Source organism: Nannobrachium achirus, assembly GCF_963921795.1.
Source record: "Nannobrachium achirus genome assembly, chromosome: 14".
Classification (NCBI taxonomy): Eukaryota; Metazoa; Chordata; class Actinopteri; order Myctophiformes; family Myctophidae; genus Nannobrachium; species Nannobrachium achirus.
The window spans coordinates 28,618,706-28,631,925 of record NC_137821.1 but is presented as its reverse complement, the minus strand read 5'-3'; the positions used below and the strand labels follow the sequence as shown (position 1 = coordinate 28,631,925).

Below are 13,220 nucleotides of genomic sequence, written 5' to 3'. Positions count from 1 at the left end.
GAGTTGAAAAACTTCATCGAAGTTTTTCCGTCAACACCAAATAGGTATGCTGAGGTTCAAGTGGTTAAGAAATACAAACAAACAAACAAAAACAACCAGTAAGACTCCCTAATCGGGAGATAAGTGCCCGTCACGTCGCATACACAAACTTTAGAAGGCAATCGTAGCCAATCAGGAGGGAATAGGGGAAATGGGACAGATCCATGTTGATGACATGACTTCAGAGATACTGTGTACCGCTTTGCGTGATTTTAGGGCAAAATGTGTAGGAGCAGTGTCCAAAAATGTGTTTTGCAAAAATCAGACTGATGGTGGCGCTAGAAGATGGCCATGTGAGAAATCAGGGGCGGAGGTTGTGATTTGCCATCCAAGGAGTGTGTGTGCAAAGTTTGGCATCGACAGGGCCAATAGTGCCAGAGATAACAGTAGGGGCAAAAGTGTGACGTGACATGACGGACAGAGGGACTGACTGACGGAGGGAGGGAGGGACAGCCGGTGGAGCTTTTCATAGTAACTGCCACCTGACGGTCGCAACAACAACAGTTGGCATGGTCTGCTGCCTTGCAGTAGCTGTGTAAATCTAACCCTGCATGCCAATACCTTATATGCAATTGACTTTTAGCTTTTAACATGCTGTCGTCCCACGACTAAAACCACACGGATGTCAGTGCCTCATTTTTGCCTCAAAATGGTGGTGGATATATCTTTTTTTAATACACCACATTTCCAAGACTGTTCCAAAGTCTTTTCCATAGTTTCAGTTCTGAAACAAAGGGAAACCACTTTATATATTAACAACATTTGGCAAAGGCAAGGATTTTTCTTTCTTTCTTTCTTTGGGGGAGAGGGGGAGGGTGATGCATTGCATTCTCATTCAACGTAGCTAAGACAATACCCTAGATAGCACATAATTCCCAGGATTCTGGGCCTGCCTTTTGATTCGAGGCAGTCATTTTTCTTTGTACCCCGTTTGGTTGTGCAAAAGAGCTTAAGACTGGCTTCAGGGAATATATGTTGTTGCAGCCAAAGGCTACACCTTCAAAGCCGGGTTTAAATAGCACGTTTTAATCGGTAGAAATCTCTTCCGAAAGATTAGCAAAGGAGAGACGAGTGATGCTCACTCGCGTGGACAAAGGCTGGGATAAAAGGCGCAGAGATAATGGGTAAAAGACAAACTTCCTTCATTTGAAAAGGAAAAGTAACGCACTTGGGCATTAACGACTTGTGATTTTTGCAAGTCAACTCGACTCAGTAAAAAGTTGAGTTGAAGTCGACTTTATCGCTTAAAGCTATACTATGTAACTTTTTTAATAAAACAAATCTTAAAATTGTCCTAATTATTAAATCGCTAAAGTTTTAGAACACCCACTCTGTTCATTTCAGCTCTCAAAGCCTTTTCTTTATATGTGTTCTACTGAGCCCTGGTGGCCGTGACCGGGGCTGTTTTTCCCGGCAAAATTACATCATATGCATCATTCTGTACACGTGTCTCCCTACCGGCCAATCAAAGCCCAGATCATACACTGCCGAGCTCTTCAGGAAGTACACTGCAGTGTTTACACTGGGCTAGGAGTTTAGCATGTAGCTCCCCAACCGAGGCTTGTAGAGGGACACGAAAGACCTCTATGGATAGGTCTCGGCGAGGCGAGGCGGACGCGGTGGTCTGAAGGCCCGGTCCGCGGCGAAAAACGGCCGAAAAAAGCAGACGCGACCGCGGTTTGCTATAACGCTACTGACCACTAGTTGAACAACTTACACAGAATAGCTTTAATGACGTCATCATATCACCCCCAATTATTTGGGGGGTTCCCAGATGATTAACTTAATGTGCAACATTGTTTTCTCACTCAACTGTAAACAAACTAACAGAAAGTTTAAGTATATAGAGGGTATCTTTACTTTTCTTAAGTGCCAATTTAAGGACTTTTTAATACCTCTAAAATGACAAATTAAACATTGTCCAAATTGTCAAATATATAGAGGCAGAAATTGTGAAAATAGCCGATCTACATGCTTACAGAGCATGTAGATCTGCTATTTTCACAATAGAACCATTTTATACCAAATGTAATGTAGCACTGTAATATTGGATACATTTTTTTCAACTTCAACTTTCTCTGGTGGGAGTCGACTTTGTGTAATGAAGTCGATTCAGTCGACTTATCTACTTTTTCGTTAATGTAACGCACCCCAAGGGAGAAAAAAACAAAAAATGGTTAAAACATATTTTTTTAGTAAGACAAACTTCAACACGGTTAAGTGCCGCATACATAAAACAGCGCAAGCTGCATCCACGGCAAAAAAAAATAAGAATAAAATAAAAGAGGCCCTTCGTTTTGGCAGTGAATTCCCTGTGAGAGATTAATCATTATCCGGCGCAGTGGTCACCAGTGTTTTTAATGGTCTCCTGGTCCTCATTTAACTGCCACGGATGACACCAGAGACTGCAGTGAGACAAAGCATGAGCCTAGTAAACATGTCACCCTCACATGATTACCCAGACTACCGCTCTTCATATGGGAAAAAAGAAAAGAAGAAAATCCCCACTTGAATTGCACAACGATCGTTTCGTTCCCCCCCCACTCCGAACAGGCTCAGAATCTCCTTAATACCCCTATGAGTTGTGTGCCAGATATAATAAATTCGTTTTTTATTAATTCTCTTACAACTCCCTACACTCACTGTCTTGTTTCCGAGTCAGAAAGGACCTATATTCTTAGGTTGCCATGGTAGCTAGCTGGAGCCTTAAAAAAAAATAAAAAGAATCCCAACCGTTAAGAGAAGAGGGAGAGATACATCCACACGTTATCATCTCCCCCCACTTTACCCCACCACCATCCTCTGCTGTCTGCACCGTTCTTTTATTCAATGCTCGCTTTCAACAACTGAAAACCGTGCTCAGCAAATGGCTGGGAAATGTAAAAGTGCTGATTTTTTTCCCAAACCCCCCACAATTCAACAAACAGATGTAACCAGTTATGAAAGGCATTAGTGTCATAAAAACTGCTTCCCCCTCTTCACCCCCGCGGACCAATTAAGACACACAAGGAATTACACCTATGAAACATGGATGCTCTGTGCAAAAAAAAAAAAAGAAAAAAGAAAAAGAAAGACGATCACTGGGTCTGCTCTGAACTGACAACGAAATGCACTTATCCCCCGACAGACTTGAGCTACGAGCATCGATCCCTTATCCGTGGGACCGTTGGCCCACGAATGGCATGAATATAAACACGGCCATTTGAGATAATTATGTCAACTTATAGGTGACCGCTGACAGAGAGGGGTCACCCTTAACCATGACCGCCCCAGATGGCCTCCCACAAGGATAACAGCGCTTAGCCAGTGACCTTCACACTTGTACCAGAGACTCGAGAGCAACGCTGTCAATACGAGAGCGCCGTGGATCAATAGCTATAAGGTGAACTTTGTAACCCCGTGCAGCAGACAAGGCCAAAGATGGATGAGACAATTGAGGTCCTCGCTAGATGACATATGCGTCGCTGTCGGGGCAGAGACCTTGTATGTCCAAAACCGTTTTCAGAGAATGGAAAATAAGAACCTGTGATCGAGTTGATCCATTATTTAGCCACAAGCTCTTGTGAATAGTTATATGTCCATATATAGGCATATAGAACCGACGATAATGCCCATCAGGGATCTCCATGAATGGCCATAAAAGGAACAAGGACCGACAGATACAGAGATGTCCATATGGGCATAAAAGGGACACAGGTAGACAGACAGATACAGACATCTTCATACGACACATTTTCAGCTTGTAGATCGGCTATTTTCGCTACTTTTGTGTGACATTGAATGACGGAGTATGGCATTCATTTACAAAAAAATAAATAAGAGAATACCGCCCGATATATGCAATGTGGCACTCTGGAGGAATTGTGAAAATATAATCTATCTAGGTCGTCCTCAGACGAGCCCTCCATCGTTGTTTCCAGTCATCTCGGTTCTCCATACATCTGGCCAGCTCATTGGTGTTCTGTGTCCCTACGTCTTCCTTGAGTACGTCCACGTATGTTTTTGTGGGACGTCCTCGCGACCGGTGCCCATGTGTTGGCTCCCACAGTACCAATTTGCTGGCTGGAAGCTCCTGGTGTCTTTGGCAGTGTCCTGCTAGTCTCATTCTTCTGGTGGCAATTTTCTCGCTTACCCTTGGTATTCCCTCATACAGGCTCCTGTTGGTAACATGTGCACTCCTGTTGATGTTGAGTACTGCACGCAACATTCTAGTGTAGCACCCATCTAGAGACTTCTGCAGGGTTGGCTTCAGGGTCCAGCATTCACTGCCATAGAGGAGAACAGACTCCACTGTTGCAAAGAAGAAGCTAAGTTTGATTTGATTTGAAAATATAAGTGGCCGACAAATTGGTCGGATCGGCTATGCAATGTACGTATGAGGGCCGCGTAGCAGCCCAAACTGTATATGTGAGGGCCACTTTCAACGTTTATCCAATAATAGCAAAACAATTGCAGAACTACAGTATAAGCTCACAACGCGTCACGATGCCACGCATTGTGAGCTTGTGGATGTGCTATACTACCTTTTGTGTGGCAGTACAACGAAATACTGTAGGGCATTGAAATATGGAGATACAAGGCTTCTACCCGACAAAAACTATATCTAATGCTGAGTGAGCCCTGAGACCAGCGGTACGTCTTTTACTGTGAATGTCACAATACACAGCTCTCTCTCCATCTGTCCAGCTCCTACGTGCAGTAAAGGAGCCTGAGCACGAATCGATGCGCTGCAATTCCGTTCACGCTGTCGCCTTCAAGCGCGATGAAAAGCAATCACACTTGAATGTGTTTTTTTGCACTTTGGCATGTTGTACATCATCACCATTTCCAACAAGGCAAATGAAAAACAAAACAAAATAAATACTAAAACAAGAGCCTGTCATTTTTAATTAATCTGCTGCTCTGTTCTTCAACTATTTGAGAAGTGAACTGAATATTTAGTAGCACTATACTGTAGTCTTAAATGTAATACCAATTTTAATTACAAATCACAAATGAAACAAATGTGTCACCACATGCTTCAAGAACATTTCAAGAACCGCACACCTTCTCAAACTGAGGCGACCCCAGCAACTGTTTAACCATTTGAACCCTAGCATCCCTATTCTGGGAGGAGGGTTTGCCAAAAAACAGATCAATCTACAAGCTCATAATGTGTCACAATATGTCGCTGTGAGCTTGTAGATCGTCTATGTTTGGGGCAAAGAGATTTGGTGTAGACCGAAAAGAAGAGCTTACCAAGTACAGTAGCAAGTCAGGTCTGCTTTACTAAAGGGCTTTGCATTTGAATTTAAATTAAAAACAATACTTTTCATAATTCCAATTAAAAAATAATTCAGGATTCCAATTTAAAAAAACTTTTGTGTGACATAAGAGATAACAGGTTTGTGCCCAACAGTATATGCTATGTGGCCCTCTGGAGTGATTGTGGAAATATAGTGGCCCTCGCCATCATCAAAGTTGCCCACCCCTGCCCCACACACACACACACACACAGTAAACACCCTCGGAGCGCCCTGTACTCACGGATGTTGTCGGCGTTCTCCTGCACGATGTCCGTCTTCAGCAGGTTGTCGGCGAGGACGAAGGCCCCCTGCTCCACCGTGTCCAGCAGCATGGTGGCTGCCCTCAGCTGATCCCCCGTGCTCAGTTCCTTCCATGCTGACTGGGCTTGAGGCTGGAGGAGGTTATTGACCGTCTCCACCATGGCCTGAAAGGAGGGGTAGAAGAAGAGACCATTACTGTCTGGGTGAGAGCAGGAGTGGAGGGGTGGCCAGCCGTGAAAAACTAATTGTGACTCCGATGGGACTGAATGGAGAAATTAACATGTGGATCAGTGGTGCACAGTAAAAAATCACGAGCGTTAATTTAACTCGGGAGTGTAAAATGGACCCGGGGTCCATTTTAATTCCTCTGCTGTGCAAGGTTATTCTGGGACCGAGTCAGGGGACACGCGCTGGCCTGGTCAAAAAGGAACTGCTGTGGCATGATAACCCTGTAGAATGCAATTTCCATTTTTACACGAATTACATGTTCCTGCATTCAAATCCCTGTGGAAGCCAGTGTTTCATTTCAAGCCGAGGCCATTTCTCTTGCAAATCACTTTTTTGGGGGCATATATGAAGTTATCATTCACAGTAACACTACCAATGATGTTTGATGATGATGTTTGATCATGATGCACAGTATGACTTGGTTGCATTTGAGGTGTAATTCGTTTGTGAAAGAAAACAATGTCATTTAAAGTAAGCATGAATTATAGTTATGAAGCAGAAAAAGAAAAAAAGGGCAGTGCTTACAAGACTAGAGGCTACAGTCTTTAATTGGAATGATAAATGTGCTTCCGTGCAGACAATCCCAGTGCACCAAAATATCCCCCACGTCATCAAATTCGGGCTCCCGAGTCAAAGGTTGTACAAGGTTTTTGTTGTTCTCTGTCGCAGCTCTGGGTGGCTGTTCAGATGAAGGCTTTTGTTGCATATTAATAGCATTTAACCACTATTATGCCTTCTTTAATCCTCACCACAACAATGTTGAAGCCGATAAGCGGGGGGAAGAAACAGGAACGTTCTCGGGACAACATGACAAATTGAGAGCCATTAAAGATTTTAAAATGCCAATGGCAAGATTTATGAACGGAATGCTAATTGGTCATGCAAAACCATTCCTTCCCTTGGACTTCTGCTCCAAGCAGCAAAACGCTAAGAATACCACAAATGAAATGAGGCACCAATTCCGACCCATTAGCTGATTCAACACGTGACTCCCAAGTTTTTTATTCCATCGCACAGCAATAATGTTAACATTTACATGCTCCGCAGAGCACAGGGGTGTGACGATGAAGGACTAATTCTACATTTGATGGATCACAGCCCTCTGATATTCACCCTCTGATATCCTAGTGTTCAAAAGCCGACACATGCGGCAGTCATCATTTCTTTCTAAAGATGGAAGCTAACATTGCAACCATGCACCCGCCCTTCAAGAAAAAAATACAAAATCAAGCCATCCCGAGACTCTCAGCATCCCTATTCTTGGGGGAACATTCGGCATAAATAGCAAGATATACAAGGCTGAATGTGATATACAAGGCTGAATGTGAAGCAGAGTTGATTTAAAAAAATGTTAAATGACTGTGTATTGAAATACAGCAGGGATGAGCACATACATAGTAATGTTGAATCAGTGCTGGTGAAAAATATACAGAATGTATCCAAAGCTTTCAAGCCATTTAAATCTCTCATTTATTCATTCCCTAGTATTTGTATCGTCATCAGTCTTCTTCCGCCCCATGAACCATATGAACCCTAGTGTCTGTGTTCTGTGCACGTCACAACAGGCGAACATGTGGTTAAAATAGCACAGAGCTACAGTATCTGCTAACTACTGTAGATCAGCTATTTTCGTTGTTGTGAGCTGAAACGTGTATCTTCCTCCCAGAATAGTAGGGATGCTGGGGGTTTGAGTGGTTAATGTGGTATACAGCAATACATCAGCAAGAACCCTGTGGTTAGATTCCCTTTTTGATCAATGCACTATGAAAGGGAATAGGATAGCAACGACTCCAGAACAGCAGGGGGAACGAAACCTAAGGCAACAGAGAAGCACTTCTGAGCCCAGCTCAAACGCCCGCTCAAATGTCTCAAAGTGCATTCTGGAACGGCCCAGGAAACGAACGTATCGGGCGCTTATTAAAGACTTGTGTAGTCACTGCACACAAGCATAATGGCCCAGCAATTACCTTATCATGATAAGTGATGTTGTAGCTTCAAATCGATCTGATAGTGAAAAAGAGCTGAAACAATAGAAGGGGGCTGATTGCGTTCAACTCACTGGCACCGGCTGCAAATGAAGACAATATCAAATAGCACCAGCTGGCTTTTCCTGGCCCAAAACCTACCCTGCACACTCATATTCAGCCACACGCATGCATGCGTGGACACACGCATGGACGCGAATGTGCGAATGAATCCACACGTACATAAACAGATCCACAACTCCGCATACAGTACACTGACTCACGCGCAGGCAGACACACAAACACGGTATGCACAGCAACACACTCGCACGCGCTTAAGTGCACATGAACACATGCACGCGCGTGCACTCAGCAGACGCACACACGTGTGCCGCGTCCTAACTATGATGTAATTATTCATTATCTGCAGCCAATTTCCAATCGCACCTTTTGACATTAGGCTAGCGGCAGAGGTCGATTCACTCTCAATTAAGGAGCTCTCTTTTTCTCTCGGCTCTGCCATATTTTCTACTGTAGGTCTGTTTTAAACAATGGAATAATGATTCTTGGGGGAAAGGGACTGCAGGGTTTCACAGGGGAGGGTTTTAAACAGAACAGACAAAAGGAAAAGAACATCAAAGGCACATACTGTAGGTAGGTAGTAGGTACACTATAAAGACTTAGTGTAAAAATGGACCTGCAACGGTTTCCACACTCTCAGTACCTGGTTGACGGATCACTATAAACTAATGAGGAATATACACAAAGATAGATTAGAATATGGGATACATCAAATTAATACGGAACCAATTATTCGTATTTGATATTAAGCCATTACATTGCTTTATTGGCCGTATGTCCCTAATTATGTTATGCATATGTACTATGTGTTAAAGTATTCTGCTCCACTTAAACCAGGGTAAAATGATGATTGATTTTTAACTGTGGTAGACATTAGATGCCTGAAGAAGATCTTTGACCAAAACGTAGCATTTCTAATAAAAAAAAAATTTGGCAAGTGGAAGATGGTGTGCGGGTCATGTGTACATCCTGTGCATGTTTGAAATGATGTTGACCCCTGCCTACGCACTCAACTTTAATTAGTGCATAAGACTAATGAAATTCAATTTTTATGTTTTAATATGTTTACAGAAACAGTTAACGGTAACCACTATGGATACAGTGACGGAACAGCCAGTATGGTGATGTGTGAGGGAGGAAAATAGCATTTGAAATAGGCTACATTAACCTAATTAAAGGCTGCGTTCATGAACACTTGGGGATTCTACCATCATGTCACTCACTGGGAGAAGACAAGGCTTCATTCTCTGCCGTATGCAGAGAGTCAAGCTGAGCCATCTTGTCAGTTAAATTAACACTCAGACCAGGTTTTGCTGGGCAGTAAAAAAAAATACCCCTCTGCGCCAGGATACGGAGGAGAAATGTACTGCATGGGATTGAGGCATTTTCAATTAACTCTCAATGCTATCAGTGTGCATAGTAAAGTCTTGAGTATGGCAGGGTTAGCCAGCTTGGATGTATTAAAATACTGGATGAGGTACAGTACAGGTCACCTACAGTAGTCATTCCAATGAGCCTTGCTATCCTAGTGCAGTGGTTCTCAACCTTTTCAGGCTATGACCCCCAAAATAATCATATTTTAACTGGGGACCCTCCACCCTGACGAGCACTAAGAGTTGAGGCATTACATTTTGTTTAACACAGTTCTATTGAGAAAATAGCTGACCTACATAATCACAAGGCCTCGCAACGCAAGGCGTTGTGAGCATGTAGATCGGCTATTTTCTCAATTTCTGCCTCTAATATTTGACAATTATACCACATGTGGTACCCAGACCACTGGTTGAAAACCACTGCTCTACACAAAAAATAGCTGATCTCCAAGCAACAAGCACACATGATGTATTGTGAGCTTGTAGATCGGCACCTATATATTGCAGATTTTCATCAATGTTCGCCCAGAATAGGGTCACCAGTGTTCATGTGGTCAAGTGTAATGGTTGTTTATTTTTTAGTTATTTATTTTTATGGACACAGATTTCCTTTGCATCGTTATGCATTTGGAATATGACGTTATGTTTTCACATTCCTGAATGTAATGAAACAAGTCTTTCTGTGTGATTCACTGTAACAGGGCACAACTATATCTAGCCATTTGAATACGGGTGATTTCCCATGTGCCTCTGAGACAGAACAGCCCCGCAGTATGGTAATGTGTGGGGAAAAAATAGCATTTGAAATACATTAACCTAATTATAGGCTGTGTCCATGAACAATTGGGGCTTCTGCCGTTATGTCATTGGGAGAAGACACACTACGCCTCATGCAGAGAATCAAGGTGAGCAATCGCATCAGTTAAATTAACACTCAGTCCATGTTTTACTGTGAATTAAAAAAAAGATGCCCCCAGGATACAGAGAAATGTGATTGAGGCATTTTCAATTAGCTCTCAATGTTATACAGTACCTCAACAGCTCAAAAGCCTCAAAAGATTTGTTTTGTGGCTTTTATGCCTTTGGTGAGGACAGTAGACTGAACAGGAAATGGGGAGAGAGATGGGGGAGTGACACGTGGGAAAGGCTGCCGTGAACGGGACTCAAACCCGCGACACGCTGTCAGGCATCAGAGCCTATAAGTGGTATGCACCTGGACCGCTAGGCCTGCGGGCACCCCAATAAAGTGTATATTCGATCAATAATGGTGTTAAACTGTTGCTGCTTGTCTGTTCTTCGTTTCGCACAAAGTCAATTCCTTGGCGTGTAAATCATACTTGAAAGGTTTCTGGTGATGACATCGTCACTGTCGGGCAGAAACCTTGTATCTCCAAGTTTCAAATTTGTATGTTTTTCCGTAAAGTAAAGCCCTTGGTTCATCACACAAGACTATTGCACAAAACTAGTGAAAATAGCTGATCTACAAGCACACAACGCCTCGCACCGCTTGTAGATCAGCTATTTTCACTAGTTTAAATCATTTTGAAAACGATAAATACAAAATGGTTCTGTACAAACAAGGTTTCCACTCGACAAGACAATCTATGGTGAAGGTGGAACCACAGTAGGTGGTAACCAACTGTTACCTTACCTAACATACGTAATACATTCATAAAATCATAACCTAAAGGGTCTGACAGCTGAACATTCAGAATCTGGACAGAGCAGGGTTTTAGGGTCTGTCTGGAGTGGTTATAATCTTGCAAATTGCTAGACCAACCAACGCCACTGCCAGTGGGCTGGTTTAATACCTTTAATACCTCCACACATTTTATTTCATCCTTTCTGAATTATTGAACTTAAATCTTGTTAGAATAGTTAATACCAACAGGGATTTGCAGGTGTTTGCCGCTTGATTCAAGTGATGACGCCACACACACACACACACACACACACACACACACACACACACACACACACACACACACACACACACACACACACACACACACACACACACACACACACACACACACACACACACACACACACACACACACACACACACACACACACACACACACACACACACTCTTACTTCTCAAACCCAAAGCCTCTCATTTCCCTCCAGTGAGAGAGACAGACACACTGCCACCACCATTCACCACAGTCTATGGAGTCTGGCTGGCTTAGCGCTGTATCCACACTGCTACTCCATCTGTCATAAGTACCAGCACACTCCGACGCTTCAAACTCCCCAACAGCTACACAGTATGAGGGATTTTTTACTTTTTATTTTTTTACCATTACTTCCTCCTACTGAAAGGCTCAAACCAAACAGACATAACTTATAATATCCTGTTCTTTTTTCTCCTTTCTTCCTACACTAGGAATTGCTAATTGTCGGCTCGCGTCTCTGCCCGTAACGCTCCAGCTGGAACATGGAATGACGGCTGGACAAGAAGCGTTGCATCATGCAAGCCATTTATACACCACGGAGGAGACCGGGAAAAGGGAGAGGGGCTGGTATTAGCGTAAGCAGGCGTGTCGCACCACATTCTGGGCCCTGGGTACAAGGATTCATTGAGTGGGAACGCGTTATTTTGTGCTTTAACTATTGAAAAATAGCAGACACACAAGCTCACAGCGCGGCACCAAGTGCCGCGCTGTGAGCTTGTAGGTCTGCTATTTTTGAAAAATCTTGAACATTTTGTGTCAAATCCTTCTACAATATTTGTGTAAATATTTTGAGATGTTTCCCCCATCTCAAAATATTTAGTTCTAGGGAACCCCCCAAGAAGCAAAATTTGAGTTACAAATGTTCGCTTAAAAAATTCATATATTCAAAGATTTGCACACATTTTCGAAAATAGCAGATCTACAAGCTCGCAGCGCGGCACTCGGTGAGCTTGCATATTTGCTATTTTTCAACAGCTTAAGTATAAAATAACTAAGTCCCCTCCACCTTGGGCCCTAGTAACTCAGTCCCACTCCCCCCCCCCCCCGTTGTGACGCTCCTGCGTGTAAGCTTGGCGCCCGTCCAGCACCACCTGTGTGTGCTGATTGATGAAATGAACCCTGGGTCGAGAGAATTGATTCTGGCTGATGTCGAACTCCCCTCGCTCTCTCTCTCTCTCTCCCTTCTCTCTCCCACTCTTCACCCTAGAGGTGGGACGTTCGCGAACGAATCCAGTCTTTTGAACGGCTCTTTGAAATGAACAATGGGATCCGGTATCGTAGTATAGGGAGCCGTTCCTTTTTTATTGAGGAGGCGGTGTAAATTCTTTACTTGCAGAGTATTTCTTCTACATTGCAGTGTTGTTACTTTTACTTATAAAAAAAAAAATACGTAAAAAGTATCAACACTGCAATGTGGAAATACTCTGAATACTCGGAAATTAAAATGTACTTGAGTAAAAGTACAAAAGTATTGGTATCAAAATGTACCAAAAGTACCAATAGTAGAAAGTGCTCATTATGCAGAATGTCCCATTTCACAGGTTTTCCAATGAATAACATCTAGAAAAATCATTTGAAAATAGACGATATACAAGCTCACAATGCGTCGCAAAAACAAGACACATTGTGAGCTTGTAGACCGGCTATTTTCAAATGGCGTAAATGTATATATGTCCGAAATGTATATAGGGTTGAATTGATTCGTAAATATAATCAAAATCTAGAAAGTAACTAGTAAACTAAGGCCATGGCTACACAGAGCTGGATATTTCTGAAGCTAGACATTTTTTTGTGCTGGATATTTTGGCCGCGAAGCTGGATATTTTTTAAACCGGATAAATAAGTGGAGAGATTGAAAAATATCCGATTCACTGGATCCGTGTAGACAGGGAACCCGGATATATCTGAAGACTTTACTGTGTGTGTGCTTGTTAGACCTAGATATCTTTGTCGTGTGGACCTAGATATTTTTCTATGTGGATATCTGAAAAACCGGGATATATGAAATATCCAGCTCCGTGTAACCATGG

At 42.9% G+C, this 13,220-nt stretch overlaps 1 protein-coding gene across 1 annotated transcript in view; it reads right to left on the bottom strand.

Annotated features, from left to right (window-relative positions):
• Positions 1-13,220, bottom strand: part of LOC308298713 (adhesion G protein-coupled receptor L3) — a gene marked incomplete at both ends in the record, with an annotated part of 264,755 nt that overhangs the window by 80,078 nt on the left and 171,457 nt on the right. The window contains one exon of the mRNA XM_080742365.1: positions 5,566-5,749. Within this exon, the coding sequence (XP_080598491.1) occupies positions 5,566-5,749 (184 nt within the window). The remainder of the gene's footprint in view (positions 1-5,565; positions 5,750-13,220) is intronic.